Source organism: Chiloscyllium plagiosum, unplaced genomic scaffold, assembly GCF_037043375.1.
Source record: "Chiloscyllium plagiosum isolate Xiang-an unplaced genomic scaffold, Cpla_swu_hap1 HiC_scaffold_17, whole genome shotgun sequence".
Classification (NCBI taxonomy): domain Eukaryota; kingdom Metazoa; phylum Chordata; class Chondrichthyes; order Orectolobiformes; family Hemiscylliidae; genus Chiloscyllium; species Chiloscyllium plagiosum.
This window is the reverse complement of record NW_028270155.1, coordinates 61,164,497-61,189,053: the sequence shown is the minus strand read 5'-3', so window position 1 is coordinate 61,189,053 and position 24,557 is coordinate 61,164,497. Positions and strand designations below refer to the sequence as shown.

The following is a 24,557-nucleotide window of genomic DNA, read 5'->3' as shown; positions in this document are numbered from 1 at the left end:
TTATCTTCAAGTAATGTTGAGAAACAAAAAAAAGTTTATTTGAATTCAGGGAAGATCTGTAAAATTGACCTTTAACTGGCACAGTAACTGAATTAACAAAGTTCAGCTAAAATAGAATAAAAAGTAATATCAAGCCGGAGCAGGTTCAGAAAATGCATAAGATAAAGCTACATAGTGTTACGGGTAAAGTATTGGCACGGATAGGGGATTGATTGACCAACAGGTAGCAAAGAGTGGGGATAAATGAGTGCTAGGAGAAAGCAAGGACTGCAGATGCTGGAGATCAGAGTCAAAACGTGTGGCATTTGCAAAGCACAGCCAGTCAGGCAGCATCTGAGGAGCAGGAGAGTCGACGTTTCAGGAATGATGAAGAGCGTACGCTCGAAGCATTGACTCTACTGTCGCTTGGACGCTGCCTGACCGGCTGCATTTTTGCAGCACCACACTTTTTGACTTTGCTAAATGAGTGCTTTACTGGTTGGCAATCAGTAACTAGTGGTGTGCCTCAGGGATCAATGTTGGGACCACATAATTTATGTGATGATTGGAGTTGGGGACCACGTGCAGTGTGTCAAAGTTTGCAGATGATTGGCAGAGCAAAGCGTGCAGAAGACTGTGAAACTTGGCAGAGAAACATAGATACTTTAAGTGAGTGGGCAAAAGTCTGTCGGATGGAACACAATGGTAATAAATGTGAAGTCATCCATTTTGGTAGGAGTAACGGTAAAAAGGACTATTGTTGTTATGTTGCCATAGTCTTATGAGATCATAGGGGCTGCTGTCTCATTAGAGAGAGAAGCAACTAGTGGTGACTTAACCTGAGGGCCACCAGGCCTCGGGCAAGGGAAGAGGTTGAAAAGGAGAATCCATTATGGTAACCTTAAACCAGTGATGGGAATTGAACCCACACTGCTCTGTAAACCAACGATCTAGGCAACTGAACTAAACCAATTCCCGAAGGGACTATTACTTGAATGGTAAAATGTTGCAGTATGCTGCTGTGCAGCAGGACCTGGTTGTCCTTGTGCATGAATCACAGAAGGTTGGTCTGCAGGTACAAAAGGTAATTAGGAAGGCAAATGGAATGTTGTCTTTCATTGCTAAAGGGGCTGAGTTTAAAAGCAGGGAGGTTATATTGCAGCTGTACTGGGTACTGGTGAGGCCACACCTGGAGTACTGTGTGCAGTTTTGGTCTCCTTCCTTGAGAAAGAATGTACTGACACTGGAGGGGGTGCAGAGGGGTTCACTAGGTTGGAGTTAAGTGGGTTGACATATGAGGAAAGACCGAGTAGACTGGGATTATATTCATTGGAATTTTGAAGAAATTGGGGAGGGGGAGTCTTAAAGAAACATAAAATTATGAAGGAATAGATAAGATCGAAGTAGAGAGGATGTTTCCACTGGCAGATTAAACTAGGACAAGAGGGCATAGCTTCAAAATTAGAGGAAGCAGATTTAGGACTGAATTGAGAAGGAGATTCTTCACCCAGAGGGTTGTAAATCTATGAAATTCTCTGCCCAATGAAATAGTTGACGCTACTTCAGTAAACATTTTTAAAGCTAAGATCGATATTTGTTTTAACCATGAAGGAATTAAGGGTTGTGGTGAGAGGGCAGGTGAGTGGAGCAGAGGATCTTATTGAATAGAGGACCAGGCTGGGAGGGCCAGATGGCCTACTGCTGCTCCCCGTTCCTATCTTCTGATGTTCCTATGTAAAACATTTACCAGGATGTTGCTGGGAGTGGAGGGCATGGGTTCTAAGGAGAGGCTGCATCGGCAGGGTCTTTTTTTCACTGGAGGAGTATAGGAGGTTGAGAGGTGACCTTATAGAGGTTTATAAAATCATGAGGGCCATAGGTGAGGTAAATGGCAGGTGTCTTTTACCCCGGAGTGGACAATTTCAAGACTAGAGGATCTATTTTTAGTGTGAGAGCAGTAATATTTTAAAAGTATGTGAGGGGCAATGCTTTTACACAGAGAATGGTTCATGTGTGGAATGACCATCCAGAGGAAGTGGTGGATCTGAGTACAGTTACAACATTTAAAAGGTGTGTAAAAACATCTCTGGACAAGTTGATTAGAAAATATCTAGGTTGATAAACCCTTGGACTAGGTGAGCTTTCTTTCTTTGATTTCTTTCAAGCCATATTTAAGAAATTCATCTCTGCTTTTATTCTATTCATTATTCCCACTGTCTCCCCTTTTACTGCTACATTAGCAGCATCTAATCCTGTAGTGAAGACATATGCCATGTGGTATAGTACGTTACAGAGCTACTGTTGCAAAAAGGAAAATTTCCTTTTTGTTCTCGAATAAGCCCTATCCTTCTTTTAACTTCCATTTCATTACTAATGTGTTAGCTGTTAATTTATTCTCATTCTTGTTCATTTCCTCTCTTATTCCCTTTCTCAGATTTCCTCTATGCTTTCTAAAGTAGGCTTGTTTTTTTTTTAACAATACTATAAGCATACAATTGTCCTATTACTCATTGTTTTATTTTATTCTATTCTTTCTATCCCCATAACTAGAAAAAGCACAGCTTCCTGCTTTGATGGATTGGAAATACCATTTTCTTAAACATTGCAGACAATTTTCCAAACTTTACAGAGCAGGAGAGTTATATACCATGACAGCTTTGATAGTTCCAGCGTTTTCATCGACATTTCATGATTACTCATGTCTACTTTGAACAATTCAATGAACAATTAAAGTTTTGAAAAGGTTACTTACTTCTCCCAAAGGGTCAACTGAACAGGCCCAAAAGAATACACTACCTCACCTAAAGGTTAAATTACCCAAACAATAATTCTAATTAGAAATTATCCTTTTTTTTTCAGTGTTTTAGTATCTGATTTTCATGCATGTGCCATTCCAAATGAACCTTATCTATAAATTATGATTGATGAACAGAAATGTGAAATAGTTATTTATTTTGTTGTGCAGGTCGGTGAAAGAACCACTCAAGAACAAAATGTTGACATTGAGGTTGTCCTCCCAGAGGAATTGTTCAGGAAATCAATGGAGCAGCAGAACGATTTCTCGAGCATCACTTTTTCATTATTCAATGATACAGCACTGTTTGAGGTAAAGTGCTTCAATTCTGCACTGATGTCTGTATGCACCTCCCACCACTTCAATTCAAAAAGGAGAAAGTAGAAAGGAACTTCTCATAACACAAGGAAGGCTACATTCGATCAACTGGGGAGTAGTGAACAGGCCACTAACAGCTCACGCATTTTTTCTGAATTGTATTTTGCAAACTCCTTTGCTGGCAAAGTCAACATTAATAGAATCATAGAGTCATAGAGATGTACAGCATGGAAACAAACCCTTCGGTCTATGACTAACTGTTGTGTGTCACAATTAACTGGGCAAAGTAATTGCCATCTAACCCTAATCTTAATCCCTTTTATTCACTTTTAGGAATAAGGGAGGTAGTCTGTATGTTTGAAGTGTATTCAAGGCTGAAATAGACCGATTACCGGGTTAAGATAGGAGGCTTGGTCTGGGTGGGATGTTCTTCGAACAGTCAGTGTGGACTTGATGGCTGAATGGCCTACTTGCACACTGTAAGGAATCAAGGGTTATGGGCTAAAGGCAGGAAAATGGCAGTAAGGATTAGCAGAGCAGCCAAGATCTCATTGAATGGTGGAACAGATATGATGGGCTGAATGGACAACTTCTCCTCCTTCACCTGATGAATTTATGGTCTTATCTCTGTAACCTCCTCCAGTCCCGACAATCCTTCCTAGCACTGTAGCATTCTCCAGCCTTTCCGAACCTCTAGATCAATGTACACTCCTCCAGAACCTACAAGCCTCCCTATCTCTGTAACTTCCTCAACTCTCGCTAAAGGGGACTTGATAGGATGGATGGATGGATACTTTTGTCAAGGACAAAAGAGTAATGGGCCACAGTTTGATAACAGGAGTCCATCCTTTTAAAACTGAGATGTGGAAGGCTTTGTTTTCCTCTTGGAGAGCCGTGAGTCCACGGAATTCTTTTCCTTAGAAAACACAGGAGGCTCAGTCATTGATTTTGCTCAAGGCAGCAGTGAATAGATTTCTGATCAACAAGGGAGTCTAGGGTTATGGTAGTCAGACAGAAAAGTGGAGTTGAGACAACAACCATGATCATACAGAATGACAGAGCAGACTCGAAGGAGTACAATGACCTGGGTCTGTTCTACATCCTAATTCCTATCGCTGTACAAAATGTACAGAGATCCAACAAATACATTGCATAATTTCATCCCCAGTTGGATGTGAGAATCACTGACTGGGCCAGCATTTATTGCCCATCTTTAATTTCCCTGGTAAAAGGTGGTGGTGAGCTGCCTTCTTGAATCATTGCTGTCCTTGTGAACTCAACACAACCACAGTGCTGTTAGGAAGAGAGTTCAGGAATGTTCACCCAGTGACAATGATGGAATGTCAAGATAGTTTCATGTCAGGATGGTGTGTGGCTCGGAGGAGAACTGGCAGGTGCTGGTGTTCCTACGCATCTGTTCCCCTTGCCCTTCTTGGTGTTGGAGGTTGTGGGTTAGGAAGATGCCATTGAAATGTTCCCATCGTGTGCCCTTTGACATTACCTCTGACTTTCAGAGATACAGGTGCCAATGCACCTTCTGGGTTACAGGGAACATTGTTAGTTGGTAAGCTCTCCCTGGATCCATAACATAAGATCCCCCTGGTTTCTGAATCTCTGAAGTCAGTGCAGTTAGCTTCAGATAATATAACATTTGCAAATTACCTGTCCAGCTCTGAAAGCCATGGAATATGAACAGTCCTGTGTTTCAGAGTCTCTTTGACTTCATCTCACTACCCTGTCCATTAAAGTCCTTTGTTATCACTTTGTGTTCCACAGGAGGGACAGGATTCCATCCTATTAGACTATTAAGGAATGCCCACACGAGGTGAAACCCTGTGTGTGGACCCTAACACTAGTTTGGCCCTAGTTACTTACACTTGAACTGTTTAAAATACCTAAAGTGCAGTACACATTGCAGTACATTGCTGACAGTTCTCCTGGCTTCTTTCTCCACAGGACGAAAAAAACAGTACTATCTTAAACAATAACGTGATTGAAGTTGCTGTAGGAAACACAAGCATTCATAACCTCACTGAGTATGTGAATATTACAATTAATCATAAGTCAAAAATGCTGGTAAGAAAATCTTCAGTAATTCCCAAGAATTTTGAGGAATGAGGAGACTGTTATGTTGATTGAATTTTATCCTTTTTGTCCCCAAATTGACATTATAACAACCTATTCGGTTTTCTACATATGTTTTTGTTCAATTTTAAATGGCTCAGAACTGACAGAACATTTATCACCCTGTGTAAAGTATAAAGTAAAGTTCTTTGTTCATCTGATTTAAGCAATCTAAGCTTTGAAATTCTACTTCTTATCGCTCATGGAATCATAGAATCCTTACAGTGTGGAAGCAGGCCATTCAGTCTATCAAGTCCATGCTGACTGTCCAAAGAACATCCCACCTATACCCAGTATCCTATCTTAACTCGGAATACCGGCATTTCCCATGGCTAATCCACCAAACCTACACATCCCTGGACACTATGGGATTGAGCATGGCCAATCCACCTGACCTGCACAACTTTAGACTGTGGGGGGAAATCGGAGCACCTTCAGAAACCCACTCAGACATGGGGAGAAGATGCAAACTCCACAGACGCTCAAGGGTGGAATCAAACCTGTGTCCCTGGTGCTGTGATGCAGCAGTGCTAATCAATGAGCCACTGTGCCACTCTGTTTTGGAGATATTGGTTTATTTTTTCAGCTATGAGTATCTGCTGGAGTTTGCGGTGGATAGCAGTCAGTGAATCAAGCAGCTCTCACATCAGCGCTGCCATTTTAAAATAAAACCCTCTAGTTATCTCTTAAATACAGACAGCTTCAGGAAGGACCCCACACCCGAGCTCATTAAAAGGATCGTCAGCTACTCACATGGCAGCTGTTGGTTGTTTTTTATTGATGAGTTGTGACAATTATACTACGCTCAAGTGGTTTCTGAACATCTGAGAAACTTTGTACATCCCTTCTGTCCTATTACATCAAATGTATTCCTCGCTCCTGAAGTCTCTTCTACCACCAACTCCTGCATCATGTCTGGGTGGAGTGCTCCTTCTCTTTGAAAGTTTCAAGTTGGTTTTAAGTAGCACAGACAAGTTTTAAGACAATGTTCACATCACACAAATGTGAGCATTATTCCATCTGTTCTGGTTAATTTCTTTAAGTACACACTCCCTTCTTACATGGATGCATAAGCTGACCTGCTCACATGTTGCAGTTTAAATTTAAATTCATGTTAATCTTTCGGCCGGGAGCTTGACCACCCTGTAGGTATTTTCCTCACCAACCTATTCCGATATAATATGACATAGTTTTGGAGCAGGTGGGACTTGTACTGGGGCCTCCTGGCCCTGAGGTGGGGGTAAATCACAGCACCAAAGGAACTGTCTTCCTAAGCCTGTATGTGTGTGCTAATTAGCACATTAACCAAATTAATCATCACATTGTGATATCTGCACCCATTGTCGAGGGCTATCCAGTTCACTCACCTTCATGTTGGTGACTGCCTCAATCTTACACCAAGGCTATTGATAGCGATCTTCTGGAACTTCTCCTGGTTTACCTCCTGCACACCTCAAGGGCTGTGTTGATACCCACTAAGGCACGTCACTGAGGATGCAGACATGCTCCCACTTGTACATTGATGTGAGCCAGTTTTAGGTGTGCAACAAGAATCCAGCAAAAAATGAGGCCACCCGAGTCATTGGTTTAACTCCACTTTATAGGCTCCACAATAGAACTCCAACCCTGTAAAAGCCACATGTTAAGAAAGTCTCTCAATTTCCTGAGGACCATCTAAATTCACTTTCAATCATTTGAATGTTATGACAACGGTTCCTTTATTACTGGGGGTGTTCAAACATTAAATAATGGCTAACCAAGGGAACATTTGTGCCCGGATGTGTAAATGCACAGTTTAATTGTTATAATCCAAATGTGAGGTGCAATCACAGTCTAAATCAATCTTAGGTTAAGCATTGTCATATACAAACACTGGTCTCTGTTTGTGGTATACCTGTAGTTTAATAGGCATTTCAATAGATTTGTAGTGAAACACCAACTAGCCAAACAAAACATTTCAATTTATTTTTGAATTTCAGAATAACTTCTCTCAACATTGTGTCTTCTGGTCTGAAAATGAAGATGGTAAGTAAAAGACTTGTCAAACTATTACAGTTAATATTAGAAAAAACCAATTCTCTAATTTTAGACAAACCTTATGTTACAGACAACTCAACAGGTCATTGGGATTCTACTGGTTGTAAAACAACAGTTCAGGATGGCCATACCATATGTCAGTGTGACCATCTCTCCTACTTTGCTGTGTTACTGGTAAGTTTTGGACTGATGTCTTTTGTCTGAGAGATCTGTCATTCCTGATGAAGAGCTTATGCTTGAAATGTCGACTCTCCTGCTCCTCAGATGCTGCCTGAAAGGCTGTGCTTTTCCAGCACCACACTTCTTGACTGTGTGTTAGTCGTTGCCAATAGGCAACTCACTCTTTTCACTGAATCTCCTCAAAATATTTCCTTTATTTCGCATTGTCATCTTCTACAGACTTTTCAACCTTCCTTCACAGTCTTCCCTGCCTACTGCTTTGCCAGAGTTTCAGTGCAAACTTGTCGAGATTTCTGACTATCCCTACTCAGAGCCCAAGGACTGACATTAACTGAGCTACTCAGTTTTCAATTCTCTCTCTCTCATCGATGGGTTTTGAGGACGTAGCAGCTGAAATTGCACAATATCCAAGAGGATACTCTTCAATGCAGTTGTGCCACTGGACGTGAAGTACAATGCAACTTCTGCCCACGGCTTTACACTGGACACAGGGCCATGTCAACACTGGAACCAGCATCTGCACCTAATTCAGGTGGCAGGGACATCAGAGCCTCACAGCTGTACATGCTGCTCTGAGAAAAAAGCCAGAGGTTTTCCTAGCCAAAGTCAGAAAGGGATAAAGTTTACTAACGGTGAACCTCAATAATGCATGGTACCACTTGCAATAACCTTCAGGCATCCAGTCACATGTCGGACCTGAAACAGAATTTAAATTTGCTGTGAACCTGTGTTTAGGAGACATAACCTGATGAGATTACTAGGACAGCCTTTGGCTGGTTGTGAGTGGGCTAGCCCAAGTGTCGACAACCATTGCCCCAGTTGAATCTAGATTCCTCTGTAGGAGTTATCCCAGAAGAGGACTTGGAGAATGGCTCCATTTCTAACCTAGCATTTCAAGTGCAGCCTCACCAGGATTCTACACACACTAACAAAAGTTTCTTTCAATGTACAGTTACTTGCATTTGAGCTGATCCTACTAATCAAGTAGCTTAATCCCAGTGTTTTGAACTGGTACAAGAGACAGGCTATTTATTCTGGGTGAGACAGGATTTAACTCTTACTCATTGTGGTCTATGCCTTCATTTCCCAAAGGACTTCAGTAATACCAACAACACCGTGGATGAGAAAGTTTTGATTTCATTGATGTACATCTCACAGATTGGTTGTGGTATTTCTGCCATCTTCTCAGCCACCACAATAATCATTTACTGTGTATTCAGGTAAGTCACACATCTGCTCAGTGAATACAATCAGATTGTCACCAATGGGATTGTCTTCCAATAATTCCAATAGCGTTGGATCATGTATCATTTTCCACATTTCTCAGACCAATCCCTCAGATGATGTTTCACTTTGTTGAGCTATATATCATTAAAGTAAGTGGAATGTTGGGTCTGTCTGCAGGAAGTAACTTGGTTGAAGCAATGGGTGGCTTGTCATAACTGAATCTATCTTGTCCTTTATTCAAAACTTTTTCGCATTGGTGCAAGTTAAAAGCTCAGGAACAATAGACAACAGTTTTATTTTGATTGCAGGGTGTTATATTATCATCACTGGCTGTTGAGGAGGAAGGGATTGATGTTAAGGTGGGGCATTGGATGGACAGACGGAAAAGCTGTGGCAACTTTTCTTTCAAAATAAGACGGGATAAATTCCTGTGAGGCAGGTGACTCAGCCTCAGAGTCACTAAAGGGAAAGTGCAGTATGGTTTTAAAGGGTAGGCCTGCTAGAACAAGAACAAGCCCCAAATCAAGACCCCGGCCGCAACTCTTTATAATTTATATAAATTATTTGAATGTAGGGATCAAAAGTATGTTTGTTAAATTTGCTGATAGTGTGGAGATAGGTAGGAAAGTTACTTGTGAAGAGAATATAAGGAGCCAACAAAGGGATGTAAACAGGCTAAGTGAGTAATCAGAGATCTGGTGAGTTGTATAGAACATAGAACATTACAGCGTAGTACAGACCCTTCGACCCCCGATGTTGCGCCAGCCTGAGAAACCAATCTGAAGCCCATCTAACCTACACTATTCCATTATCATCCATATGTCTATCCAAAGACTATTTAAATGCCTTTAAAGTTGGCGAATCCTCTACTGTTGTAGGCAGGTTGTTCCACACCCCTACTCTGAGTAAAGAAACTACCGCTGATATCTATCCTATACCTATCTCCCCTCAATTTAAAGCTATGTCCCCTCGTGCTAGCCATCACCATCCAAGGAAAAAGGCTCTCACTGTCCACCCTATCTAACCCTCTGATCATCTTATATGTCTCAATTAAGTCACCTTTCAACCTTCTTCTCTCTAATGAAAACAGCCTCAAGACCCTCAGCCTTTCCTCATAAGGCCTACCCTCCACACCAGGCAACATCCTCGTAAATCTCCTCTGCACCCTTTCCAAAGCTTCCACATCTTCTCTATAACGCAGTGACCAGAACTGTATGCAATACTCCAAGTGCAGCTGCAACAGAGGTTTGTACAGCTGCAGCATGACCTCAAGGCTCCAAAACTCAATCCCTTCACTAATAAAAGCTAACACACCATACGCCTTCTTAACAACGCTATCAAAATGGGTGGCAACTTTCAGGGATCTATGTACATGGACACCAAGATCTCTCTGCTCATCTACACTAACAAGAATCTTACCATTAGCCCACTACTCTGCATTCCTGTTATTCCTTCCAAAGTGAATCACTTCACACTTTTCTGCATTAAACTCCCTTTTCCACCTCTCAGCCCACCTCTGTAACCTACAACACCCTCTGCACTGTCCACAACTCTACCGAACTTAGTGTCATATGCAAATTTACTAACACATCCTTCTACGCCCTCATCCAGGTCATTTATAAAAATGACAAACAGCAGTGGACCCAAAACAGATCCTTGCAGTACACCGCTAGTAACTGAACTCCAGGATGAACATCTCCCATCAACCACAACTTTCTAACCTTTCTTTCAGCTAGCCAATTTCTGGCCCAAACCACCAAATCACCCTCCATCCTATGCCTCCGTATTTTGTGCAATAGTCTTCCATGGGAAACCTTATCAAATGCCTTACTGAAATCGATATATACCACATTAATCGCTTTACCCTCATCCACCTGTTTGGTCACCTTCTCAAAGAACTCAATAAGGTTTGTGAGGCATGACCTACCCTTCACAAAACCATGTTGACTATCCCTAATCAACTTATTCCTCTCTAGATGATTATAAATCCTATCTCTGATAACCTTTTCCAACACCTTATCCATAAATGAAGTAAGGCTCACAGGTCTATAATTACCAGGGTTGTCTCTACCCCACCTCTTGAACAAGGGGACAACATTTTCTATCCTCCAGTCTTCTGGCACTATTCCTGTAGACAATGGCGACATAAAGATCAAAGCCAAAGGTTCTGCAATCTCCTCCCTGGCTTCCCAGAGAATCCTAGGATAAATCCCATCTGGCCCAGGTGATTTACCTATTTTCTCACTTTCCAGAATTGCTAACACCTCTTCCTTGTGAACCTCAATCCCATCTAATCTAGTAGTATGTATCTCAGTATTCTCCTCGACAACATTGTCTTATTCACAACAGTGTGAATACTGATGAAACATATTCATTTATCACTTCCCCTATCTCCTCTGACTCCACGCATAACTTCCCACTACTATCCTTGATTGGCCCTAATCTTACTCTAGTCATTCTTTTATTCCTGATACGTCTAAAAAAATTCTTGATCCTATCTGCCAATGACTTCTCAAGTCCCTTCCTGGCTCTTCTTAGCCCTCTCTTTATACATTGTGTGCAAGTATGAAATGTCCATTTTGGCATAAAAACATTTTTAAAAGCTTTTCACCTAAATGGTGTGAGGCTGCAGAGCTCTGAGATGCTCATTTTCCTCGTGCATAAATCACATGCAATATTTTGTTCTGAGTTGAAGAAAAATGTCAGCCAGTGAAGATTATGATCCTGAAATTCCAGTCACTTGTTATTTTCATTCTCCAGCCCACACTCGCTCTGACCTCTCTACCTTCAGCTGCTGACTCTGTTCCAATGGAATGTGAGCTCGAAGAAGCAGCTTAGCTTTTAATTAGACACTATATAGTTTTCTAGAATCAAAATTGAGTTCTGCAATTTCAGATCATGTATTTTACCTTTGTGGTTTTGAAAGGGAGCAGGAAGTGATGATTCTCCTTTTCATACTTACATCGCTTCTGGATATACCTAATGTTTCTGCACTTGTCCCATGAACACTTCCTTTGTCATGAACTGTCATTGCCTTTGAATGTTGGTTCCGTTACCTCTCTCTCCTATCACCGACCTTTCCTCCAGTTCTCCTGCCACATACACACATTTGCCTCTGCACTCACGTAATGCCTATGATATCTCAAATCTCAAATACACGGAATGAACTGCCAGATGAAGTGGTGGATGCAGGTACAGTTACAACCTTAAAAAAAAATTTGGGTAGATACATGAATAGGGAAGGTTTAGATGGAATCGAAACAGTGTGGAATCAGGCCATTCAACCCATTGAGTCCACAGTGACCCTCTGAAGAGTAGCCCACCCAGACCTATATCTCCCAACCCTATTCCTGTAACCCTGCATTTCTCATGGCCAGTCTACCTAGACTGTGCATCTTTAGACTGTGGGTGCAAACCCACAAAGAGAATGTGCAAACTCTACACAAATAGTTGCCTCAGGGTGGAATTAAACCCAGGTCCCTCACACTGTGAGGCAGCAGTGCTAACCACTGAGCGACCATGCTGCCTAAAGTTAATGAAAGCAAGCCTGTAAAGGGAGCTTGAACACACATAATATACTGCTAATTCTAAAGGCGTCTGAAGTATATATAACTAACCGTCCTCACAATGTTGGTAAAACATTTTGTTTTTCTTTCGACTTTGTGTTTAGGAAAATTAAAAGCGATCAAGTCACAAAGATCCACATGAATCTCTGTGCTGCCATATTTCTCCTGAATGTGAACTTCTTGACCAACGTGTGGCTCAGTATGGTGAAAAATGAAAGTCTATGTAAGACCATTGCTGTTTTTCTACATTATTCATTGCTGTGTACTTTTACCTGGATGGGAATTGAAGCATTTCAGCTGTACCTGCTGCTGATCAAAGTTTTCAACACCTACATAAAATACTACATACAAAAACTGGCTGTTATAGGTTGGGGTGAGTAAGAATGATTTTCCTTTCACATTTTGTTGGCTGATGTATTGATGTTACTTTGTGTTTTACACACAAAACTTTAATTGTCCTAAATTTTTGAAATAGTGTGCAGAGGTCAGGTATCTAATGGATAGTCAAAACCAGGTCCTCCCTAAACATAAGACTGCAATTACATCTTCCAGTTCTAACACTGGTTTCCGATTCCTAACTTTCTAAACTCAAACTCTGCAAGATTTCAAACATACTCTGATAGATGTCATTGTTTCTAACACGGGCCTCTACGTTTAGCTGTCTCTTCCTCTACTCACAGGTTTTTTTTTGCCCCTGCTTGATGTTTTCCCTTCATTTTAACAAAACATTGTCGCTTGTATTCCAATACCCAAATTAGTTCCTCTCTGGTCTCAAATATAGATTTTCCTTATACCTCCACCACATTATTAAGGAAATGAGGGATGGGCAGTAAACTTTGACCTAGCCAGAGATGCCCTCATCCCATGTATAAGTGAAAGAAATGTTAGTATCATTTTGATTGAGATGAAATTCATCCTCAGAATAACCCCTCTCTTGTTATGGTAATGAAAGGACATGATTTAACATGAAGGGGACTGAGACAGAGGATATTCAGAAAATGAGAAACATTGTGCCCTTTAAGCCCACTCCTGTGTACTTGGTCCATACCTCTTTGGTGGCGAGATACTTTACTCAGGAGAGGTTGCTGGATTATAGTAATATCTGGAATGTTATAAATTAGCAGTTCCATGTTGAAAAGACAATATGATAGAAGTTAATATGCTCAGTAAGTGCCTTTCATTTGGTGAAAGATAAATCTGTCCTTCAGATTTGTGTAGTATTTTTACAGTCAGCCTTTCTCTAGCTAACTTTCAGAAAGATCATCTGAGAGGTGAGGCTGGTCTAACATTGTCACAAAAGGGAATTTGGATTGTAATCCACAACCATGTAAAATGTTTTCCTCTTTGTTCAAAAAAATTGTCAAGGGTGCTTTCTTCTGCATCTAATAGTGCTCCTTCTGAGCCAAAATTGAAAGGAAAAGATGTCCTTTCTTCAACATTAGCAACAATAGACAATAGACAATAGGTGCAGGAGTAGGCCATTCTGCCTTTTGAGCCTGCACCACCATTCAATATGATCATGGCTGATCATCCTTAATCAGTATCCTGTTCCTGCCTTATCTCTATAACCCTTGATTCCACTATCCTTGAGAGCTCTATCCAACTCTTTCTTAAATGAATCCAGTGACTGGGCCTCCACTGTCCTCTGGGGCATAGCATTCCACACAGCCACCACTCTCTGGGTGAAGAAGTTTCTCCTCATCTCTGTCCTAAATGGTCTCCCCCGTATTTTTAAGCTGTGTCCTCTGGTTCGGCACTCACCTATCAGCGGAAACATGTTTCCTGCCTCCAGAGTGTCCAATCCTTTAATAATCTTATATGTCTCAATCAGATCCCCTCTCAGTCTTCTAAACTCAAGGGTATACAAGCCCAGTCGCTCCAGTCGCTCCAGTCTTTCAGTGTAAGGTAATCCTGCCATTCCAGGAATTGATCTCGTGAATCTACGCTGCACTCCCTCAATAGCCAGAATGTCTTTCCTCAAATTTGGAGACCAGAACTGCACACAGTACTCCAGGTGTGGTCTCACCACGGCCCTGTACAGCTGCAGAAGAACCTCTTTGCTTCTATACTGAATTTCTCTTGTTATGAAGGCCAGCATGCTATTAGCCTTCTTCACTACCTGCTGCACCTGCATGCTTGCCTTCATTGACTGGTGTACAAAAACACCCAGATCTCTCTGTACTGCCCCTTTACCTAAATTGATTCCATTTAGGTAATAATCTGCCTTCCTGTTCTTGCCACCAAAGTGGATAACCATACATTTATTCACATTAAACTGCATCTGCCATGCATCTGACCACTCACCTAACTGGTCCAGGTCACCCTGTAATCTCCTAACATCCTCATCACATTTCACCCTGCCACCCAGCTTAGTATCATCAGCAAATTTGCTAATGTTATTACTAATACCATCTTCTATATCATTAACATATATTGTATAAAGCTGCGGTCCCAGCACTGATCCCTGCGGTACCCCACTGGTCACTGCCTGCCATTCCGAAATGGAGCAGTTTATCACTACTCTTTGTTTCCTGTCAGCCAACCAACTTTCAATCCAAGTTAGTACTTTGCCCCCAATACCATGCGCCCTAATTTTGCTCACTAACCTCCTATGTGGGACTTTATCAAAAGCTTTCTGAAAGTCCAGGTACACTACATCTACTGGATCTACCTCATCCATCTTCAGAGTTACATCCTCAAAGAATTCCAGAGGATTAGTCAAGCATGATTTTTCCTTCTCAAATCCATGCCGACTCTGACCTATCCTGTTACTACTATCCAGATGTGTCGTAATTTTATCCTTTATAATAGACTCCAGCATCTTTCCCACCACTGAGGTCAGACTAACTGGTCTATAATTTCCTGCTTTCTCTCTCGCTCCTTTCTTGAAAAGTGGTACAACATTAGCCACCCTCCAATCCGCAGGAACTGATCCTGAATCAATCGAACTCTGGAAAATAATCACCAACGCATCCACGATTTCTCGAGCCACCTCCTTCAGTACCCTGGGATGTAGACCATCAGGCCCCGGGGACTTATCAACCTTCAGACCTAACAGTCTCTCCAACACCAATTCCTGGCAAACACTTACCTTGAGGAGCCTATTGCTCACTGTTCTTAATATGATCTGTATTCTTTAAATGTTAATGATTGCAAATCATTTTCTTTGACTGATAGGCCTTCCTGCAATTGTGGTGCTTATATGTATCGCAATACCAGACATTTATGGCGAATTTGTGATTGAGAAACAAGACGGGAAGAATACTTCAATGTAAGTCTTTGTAAAAGGCAATAATGCTAGTATTTGACTCTCCTCCACTTCCATGAGAGTTTGAGGAGGCACTTATTTCCAGGGAGGAACTGGGACAACAATTTCCTAGGATCAAATTCAAATGTGTATGACCTGGTTTGAGACAACTGATGGAACTATGCTATAATTTGCTTCTAATAGTTGCAGGGAAATCTGTCTGTGTTCCTGCTTCTGATAGGGATCCACTGAGCATTGGGGGGGTTTGTAACTCAGTGAAGGCAGGATTCGACTACTCTTACGGTAAAATAGCCTTTCATGTTCAGAATAGAATTACAGAGGGTGACTGTGTGTATGCAACAGGAAGCTGGTAAGGAGATTTTGGAAGACAGGAAAAGGAAATTATATAATCGCAAAGCTGGCTTGGACAAGAAGTGACTAATCTTGTTCTTTAACAGGATTGAGTTTTAGTTTGTGAAATACTGTGCAATTTCTGTTATTTCATTACCAAGTAAGTTGCAACAACTATGATGAATGATTTGTGAAGTGACATGTGCAATTGAGTGTGAGGGAGTTAAAATAAACACTTGGCATTCGCCAGGTTCTTACTCCTGTTATAATCCTACACTGAATCTACATGGAGAGGACAAGATTGAAATCATAGCAGGCTAAGCTGACAGAACATTAGGTTTTATTGTGGTAGGAGTTGGATGCAAGAGTAGAAACGTTATGCTTCAGTTATCCAGGGCATTGATAGACTGTGTCTTGAGTACTGTGTACAGTACTGGTCACCAGACTTACAGAAGGATGATAATGCTTTGGAAGCAGTTCAGAGGAGGTTTACTAAACTGTAGATGAGCTGATTGTTTTAATGAGGAAAGGCTAGACAGGCCTGCATTCTCTGCAACGTAGAAAAGTCAGTGGTGAATGAATTGAGATCCTGAGAGGACTTGAGCAAGTGAATTTTGAAAGAATGTTGTGGGACTACTTAGAACTCGGGATCATGGTTTAAAACGAAGGGGGTGCCATTTAAAACAGGTGAGGAAACAGTTTTTCTCTCTCAGATGGTCATGAATATTTGTAATTCCCTTGCTCAAATGGCAGTCAATGCAGGATCTTTACATATTGTTCAAGTGGAGGTAGATAGATTTTTGATGACCAAGGGAACGAAAGATTGATCAGGGACATGCAGGAATTTAGAATTGAGATTAAAATCAGATCTTATTGAATGGCAGTGCAGGTTTGAAGGGCCAAATAACTTCTTCATGTTCATAATGTTCATAAATAATACATTCAGCAAAATTTCAGTTTATAGTGCCCATTTCAAACTAAAATCTGTTCAGCAGTTTGGGCTGATTGGAAAATAACTTGGCCAGGCATTCACTGGAATCATAGTGTGCAAGGACACATACAAAAGAATAAAATCATGTTAAAGCCGGTCGAAAGAATTCTGGCAAGTACAAGTGTTCTGGGTTGGAGAGAAACTTACATTGACAGCAAGGCAATCCAGTGGCTTACACTGACAGTGAGGCAATCCAGTGGCTTACACTGACAGCGAGGCAATCCAGTGGCTTACACTGACAGCGAGGCAATCCAGTGTCTTTCACTGACAGTGAGGCAATCCAGTGGCTTACACTGACAGTGAGGAAATCCAGTGGCTTACACTGACATCGAGGCAATCCAGTGGCTTACACTGACAGCAAGGCAATCCAGTGTCTTTCACTGACAGTGAGGCAATCCAGTGTCTTTCACTGACAGTGAGGCAATCCAGTGGCTTTCACTGACAGTGAGGCAATCCAGTGTCTTACACTGACAGCGAGGCAATCCAGTGGCTTACATTGACAGTGAGGCAATCCAGAGGCTTACACTGACAGTGAAGCAATCCAGTGTCTTACACTGAAAGTGAGGCAATCCAGTGTCCTATATTGAAAGTGAGGCAATCCAGTGGCTTACACTGACAATGAGGCAATCCAGTGCCTTACACTGACAGTGAGGCAATCCAGTGGCTCACACTGACAGTGAGGAAATCCAGTGTCTTACATTGACAGTGAGGCAATCCAGTGCCTTACACTGACAGTGAAGCAATCCAGTGTCTTATGTTGACAGTAAGGCAATCCAGTGGCTTACACTGACAGTGAGGCAATCCAGTGTCTTACACTGACAGTGAGGCAATCCAGTGCTTAAACTAACAGTGAGGCAATCCAGTGTCTTACACTCACAGTGAGGCAATCCAGTGTCTTACACTGACAGTGAGGCAATCCAGTGGCTTACACTGACAGCGAGGCAATCCAGTGTCTTACACTAACAGCGAGGCAATCCAGTGTCTTTCACTGACAGTGAGGCAATCCAGTGGCTTACACTGACAGTGAGGAAATCCAGTGGCTTACACTGACATCGAGGCAATCCAGTGGCTTACACTGACAGCAAGGCAATCCAGTGTCTTTCACTGACAGTGAGGCAATCCAGTGTCTTTCACTGACAGTGAGGCAATCCAGTGGCTTTCACTGACAGTGAGGCAATCCAGTGTCTTACACTGACAGCGAGGCAATCCAGTGGCTTACATTGACAGTGAGGCAATCCAGAGGCTTACACTGACAGTGAAGCAATCCAGTGTCTTACACTGAAAGTGAGGCAATCCAGTGTCCTATATTGAAAGTGAGGCAATCCAGTGGCTTACACTGACAATGAGGCAATCCAGTGCCTTACACTGACAGTGAGGCAATCCAGTGGCTCACACTGACAGTGAGGAAATCCAGTGTCTTACATTGACAGTGAGGCAATCCAGTGCCTTACACTGACAGTGAAGCAATCCAGTGTCTTATGTTGACAGTAAGGCAATCCAGTGGCTTACACTGACAGTGAGGCAATCCAGTGTCTTACACTGACAGTGAGGCAATCCAGTGCTTAAACTAACAGTGAGGCAATCCAGTGTCTTACACTCACAGTGAGGCAATCCAGTGTCTTACACTGACAGTGAGGCAATCCAGTGGCTTACACTGACAGCGAGGCAATCCAGTGTCTTACACTAACAGTGAGGCAATCCAGTGGCTTACACTGACAGTGAGGCAATCCAGTGTCTTATATTGACAGTGAGGCAATCCAGTGGCTTTCACTGACAGCGAGGCAATCCAGTGTCTTACACTGACAGCGAGGCAATCCAGTGGCTTACACTGACAGCGAGGCAATCCAGTGGCTTTCACTGACAGTGAGGCAATCCAGTGGCTTACACTGACAGCGAGGCAATCCAGTGGCTTACACTGACAGTGAGGCAATCCAGTGGTTTACACTGACAGCGAGGCAATCCAGTGGCTTACACTGACAGTGAGGCAATCCAGTATCTTACACTGACAGCGAGGCAATCCAGTGGCTTACACTGACAGTGAGGCAATCCAGTGGCTTACACTGACAGCGAGGCAATCCTGTGGCTTACACTGACAGCGAGGCAATCCAGTGGCTTACACTGACAGCGAGGCAATCCAGTGTCTTACACTGACAGCGAGACAATCCAGTGTCTTACACTGACAGTGAGGCAATCCAGTGGCTTACACTGACAGCGAGACAATCCAGTGTCTTTCACTGACAGCGAGGCAATCCAGTGTTTTACACTGACAGTGAGGCAATCCTGTGTCTTACGCTAACAGCGAGGCAATCCAGTGGCTTACACTGACAGCGAGGCAATCCAGTGTCTTACACTGACAGTGAGGCAATCCAGTGGCTTACACTGACAGCGAGGCAATCCAGTGGCTTACACTGACAGTGAGGCAATCCAGTGTCTTACACTGACAGTGAGGCAATCCAGTGGCTTACACTGACAGCGAGGCAATCCAGTGGCTTACACTGACAGTGAGGCAATCCAGTGTCTTACACTGACAGTGAGGCAATCCAGTGGCTTACACTGACAGTGAGACAATCCAGTGTCTTTCACTGACAGTGAGACAATCCAGTGTCTTACACTGACAGTGAGGCAATCCTGTGTCTTACACTGACAGTGAGACAATCCAGTGTCTTACACTTACAGTGAGGCAATCCAGTGTCTTACACTGACAGCGAGGCAATCCAGTGGCTTACACTGACAGTGAGGCAATCCAGTGTCTTACACTGACAGTGAGGCAATCCAGTGTCTTACACTGACAGTGAGGCAATCCTGTGTCTTACACTAACAGTGAGGCAATCCAGTGGCTTACACTGACAGTGAGACAATCCAGTGTCTTTCACTGACAGTGAGACAATCCAGTGTCTTATACTGACAGTGAGGCAATCCAGTGTCTTACACTGACAGTGAGGCAATCCAGTGACTGTGGTCCATGTTGACACCAACAACAGAGAGAGGACTGGGAAAAGATCTATTGAGGCAGTATGTGCAGCAAGTGGCTAAATTATAAAGCAGGACCCCAAAATGTGATAACATCTGAATTATTTGCTGAGCCACAAGAAAAATTGGCATATCGCGAAAAAGATTAGAAATGCATAGCTCAAAGGTCACTGTGGGAGAAAATGGGTCTTTATTCATGGACACTGGCCCCAGTACTGGAGAAAGTGAGACGTGTATCAATCTTCACCTAAAGCATGCTGGGATCTCTGTGCTAATTCGGATAATGAGTGTGGGTAAGGATAGCTTTAAACTAAACAATAGGAGGGAAAGAGCTGGAAATGTGTTGCTGGAAAAGCGCAGCAGGTCAGGCAGCATCCAGGGAACAGGAGAATCGACGTTTCTGGCATAAGCCCTTCCTGAAGAAGGGCTTATGCCCGAAACGTCGATTCTCCTGTTCCCTGGATGCTGCCTGACCTGCTGCGCTTTTCCAGCAACACATTTCCAGCTCTGATCTCCAGCATCTGCAGACCTCACTTTCTCCCCATAGGAGGGAAAGACCAAGTGAGGAAAGATGTGATGAGTCAGAGAGGGAGGACAAGCCAAGAGAACAGGGTAGTGTTCAGGAAAGTAATAACTGGAAGTGACAGAGTGTACCACTGAAGTGTGTGCCAATAGTCAAGGCTTGAGGTCACTAAAGTGTAACATTTGGAACCGGATTAGATAGCGCTGCAAAAAGATCGAAATAGCTATTGCTAACTGGAGAAATGCCTGCTGAAAGATAAGGGTAAGGAGTTCAAAGTTCAGGAGATCCAGCAGCTGTGGGATTGCACCGAGCTAGAGGAGGATACCATTGCTGTGCAGAAACTGATGGCCATCGCTGAAAGAGAACCAGATACAACATCCCCCCTGGACCCTGCCACACAGAATCCACAAACACAAAAACAGCCCCCACTCAGCATCAGTGCTCTGGGCAGAATAATATGGACCTGAACTTGAAGCTTACACAACATTTAGAAATAATAGGAAAAATGCGGACGGTGGCTTTGTTAAGTAATGATCAGTTGAGCATAATAGAGATGGGTGACCTGAGTCAGGAAGGTGTGGAAACAGTTTGGGTCGAAGTGATAAGTACTTACAGGAGGATGTACAGAATTCCGAACAATAATTAAACAGGGGCGAAAAGAAGGACAGAATGAGAGCTTGTCATAAAGACACAAACATAATCATGGGAGATTCTAATCAGCATATGAACTGGAAAAGTCAGATTCAAATGTATTCCAGATGATGCATTCATAGAATGTTTTCTGGAACATTCTTAGAACAGCATATTCTAATGCTAACCAAAAGAGCGGTTATACCACACCCTGTATAGTGCAATCAGATAAGATTAATTGATGATCACATTGTGAAGGCGAGGTACTGAGGAAGTTATCACAACTAAAGACTGACAGTCCCCTGATCCAATTAGACTTTATCCTAAGATGCTGCAATAGTTTCATTTTCCAAATTTTACTTAATATTGGAAAGGTCTCATTCGATTACAAAATAGTGAATATAATGCCTCTATTATACTGAGGTTTGATACACTGACTGATTATTCTACTTAAACTTAAAAAATGTTATTATATATCTTAATGAAGATTAGATTTCTGTGATAGAATATTTATTTTTCTTTGCCATTGTTACTTATGAGCCTACAAGTTTTAAGCAATAAGCAGAATACTCAGAAGTTAACTTCCAAATAGAACTTTTTGTTTGGACATTAAAGTGAAAATGATTCAAACGAGGAAGGAGGTAGAAAACAGGTAACTACAGACCGGTTAGCTTGATGTCTGCAGTAGAGGTAATACTGGAATCCATTATTAAGGTGTTTATAGCATGGCACTTATTATGTAATTTAGCAGAATCAACATGGCTTTGAGAAAGGAAAATCATCTGTGACCATTTTATCATAATTCTTTGAGAAATAAACAAACAATATGGATAAAAAAGAGCTCATAATTTCAATAAGGCACTTGACAAGGTTCCACATCAAATGTTGCTACATGAAATAAGAATTCATGGGCTCAGGGAATAACATATTAGCACAGATATAGGACTAAGGTAAAGCTAAGGAACCACAGTTTTACCAGATCACAGAGACACTTTCACATTAGAGGGAGACGACTGGTGGGTGCTTAACCTAACAGTCACCACATCTCAGGCAAGGGTAAAAGTTGAGATGGAGAATCCTTTATGGTACCTTCAGCCAGTGTGGGAGTTGAACCCCACGTAGAAGCAAATTACTGCAAGAATCTGTACTGAAAACAACAAATGTTGGATTTATCACAGCAGGTCAGACAGTTCGATGCAGAGAGAGCAAACTAGTGTTTTGAGTCTAGATGACTCTTCATCAGAGCAGAATTAAATTGTTGGCATTATTCTACACTGCAAACTAGTCATCCAGCCAACTGAGCTAGGTGGCTATCAGGGAACCATAGCATAGACATAAATGAGTCATATCAGGGTTGGCAACCTCTCACTAGTAGAGGACTACAAGAGTCAGTTCTTAGTCCTTTACTACTTACTGCCAATACTGATGATTTAGATGAAGGGACCGAATATATGGTGATAATTTGATAAGAAAGTAATTGTGAATGGGACATAAGGAGTCTGCAGAAGGGTGTAGATTGGTCAAGTTGTGAGCAAAGTTTGGCAGATAGACCGTACTGTGGGAGAGAGTGGTACTTAAAGTATATTTAAATGGAGAGTGATTGCAGAACTCTGTGGTAGAGAGGGATCTGGGTAACCTGGTTCATGAATCACAAAATGTTTGGTGTACAAATTGATTAGGAAGGCAAATGGATCATTGTTGCTTATTACAAGGGGAATGGAATATAAAATTTGGGCTGTTTTGCTCCAGTTGTATAGTGCATTGGTAAGATCACCTCTGGAGTACTTTGTACTATTTTGATCTATTTTGATTATTTAAGGAACAATGCAATTGCAACATGTAAGATCCTGAGGGGAGGGGGGGGGCGGGGTGGAGAGGGGGTGGATCCTGAGGAGATTTGACAGAATATAACTGAAAGAATGTTTACCCTTGTGGAAGAGAATAAAGCTCGGGGACACTGTTTAAATATTGGGGATCTTCCATTTAAGACAGATGTGAGCAAAATCTTTTCCCTTCATGTCTGTGGATCTCCCTTCCCCAAAGAACAGCAGAGCAGAGTTATTGAATATTTTTAAGGCAGAGGAAGACACATTCTTGATTAACAAATGTATCAAGGCTGATCAGGTTTGGCAAGAAAGTGGGGGTGAGGCACAATAAGATTAGCCATCATCTTAGTGACTGGGATAGCAGGCTCAAGGGGCCAAATGGCCTTCTGCTGATCCTAATCATGTATTTGCATTCAAAACGTAAAGTACATCATTGAATACTTCTTTCTGAACAGGTGCTGGATAAAAGAAAAGGTGGTTCATTACATTACAAACTGTGGCTATTTCAGCATTATATTCTTTGGAAATACAATAATACTAATCACAGTCTGTACCAAGCTATTTTATCTGAAAAGACAGCGCACTGAAGAACAAGGGTCTGTTTGGAAGGATCTGTGGACAATCCTTGGCCTCTGTTGCCTATTGGGCATAACCTGGGCTTTGGCTTTCTTTTCGTTTGGACCACTCCGTCTGATTGAAATCTACCTGTTCACCATCTTCAACTCCTTGCAAGGTTAGTCCATGCTCTGGTGACTGACTCCCTGTCCTGACTCGAAATGTTCACTCTGTTTTCCTCTCTGCAGATGACACCAGACCTGCTGAGTTTCTCCAGCACTTTCTACGCTTGTTCCAGTCAATGCTCTGGTGCTGTAGTCATATCATGGTAACAAAGGACCGATGATAGTGTTAATTTTATTAAATGAATTTACTTCACATAATAGAGGACTGGGTTTTAAAATGAAGGTCAGGAACCCAATGTTCAGATAATTTCCAGCTTCCAACCCTGACTACATCCATGTCACTCATGCAATGTAATTTTAGAATGTGAATGTTTAAATTAAGCCGCCTCAGAACCCAGAACTCAGAATTGTAGTACTGAGTAAAAAGAAAATCTGCGTTCCTTGAACCAGGCAGTCCTCTGCAGTAAGGAATTCCACAGATTCACTATCCTCCACGAGAGGAAATTCCTCCTCATCTCTGTCTGAAGTATATGAACCTTATATCTAAGATTATGTCCTCAGCTCTTAGTCTCACCCACAAAGGGAAACAACCTTTCTGCATCTAAGAATCTTGTATGTTTCAATAAGATCACTTCCAATACTTCTAAAATTCCAATGAGGACTGGCTGAACTCAGCCTCTCCTCATCAGACAATCCCTCCATACCTGCTATCAGCCTAGTGAATCTTTTCCAGATAGTCTGCAATGCCAGTGTACATTTCCTTAGCTAAGGGCCCCAGAACAGTTCGCAGTGTCCCAACTATGGTCTGACTAGTGGCTTGTTTCATTATAGTACAATGACTGTATTGGTGTGGATCTGGGCACCCATGTGGGCCAGACCAGGTAAGAACGGGAGCAGATTTCCCTTCCTAATTGGACACGCATGAAGCAGATGGGTTTTCATGTTGACAATGTTCAAGGTTAGAGGAGGAGAGGTAGATGATGGTGGGGGTCAAAGTGATAGGTCAGAGAGAAGGGTGGAGCAGATAGGTGGGAGGGAGATGGACAGTTAGGACTGTTCAAGAGGGCGGTGCTAAGTTGGGAGGTTGGGACTGGGATAAGGTAGGGGATGGTAA

The 24,557-nt window shown here is 42.2% G+C and overlaps 1 protein-coding gene across 18 annotated transcripts in view; it reads left to right on the top strand.

Annotated features, from left to right (window-relative positions):
• The window catches only part of LOC122558518 (adhesion G protein-coupled receptor G5-like), an 88,354-nt gene that overhangs the window by 61,285 nt on the left and 2,512 nt on the right, over positions 1-24,557 (top strand). For all 18 annotated transcript variants that reach the window (XM_087995985.1, XM_087995986.1, XM_087995998.1 and 15 more), the window contains 8 exons: positions 2,945-3,085; positions 5,048-5,167; positions 7,195-7,240; positions 7,323-7,426; positions 8,525-8,652; positions 12,330-12,598; positions 15,403-15,496; positions 23,219-23,496. In XM_087995985.1, the coding sequence (XP_087852111.1) occupies positions 2,945-3,085; positions 5,048-5,167; positions 7,195-7,240; positions 7,323-7,426; positions 8,525-8,652; positions 12,330-12,598; positions 15,403-15,496; positions 23,219-23,496 (1,180 nt within the window). The remainder of the gene's footprint in view (positions 1-2,944; positions 3,086-5,047; positions 5,168-7,194; positions 7,241-7,322; positions 7,427-8,524; positions 8,653-12,329; positions 12,599-15,402; positions 15,497-23,218; positions 23,497-24,557) is intronic.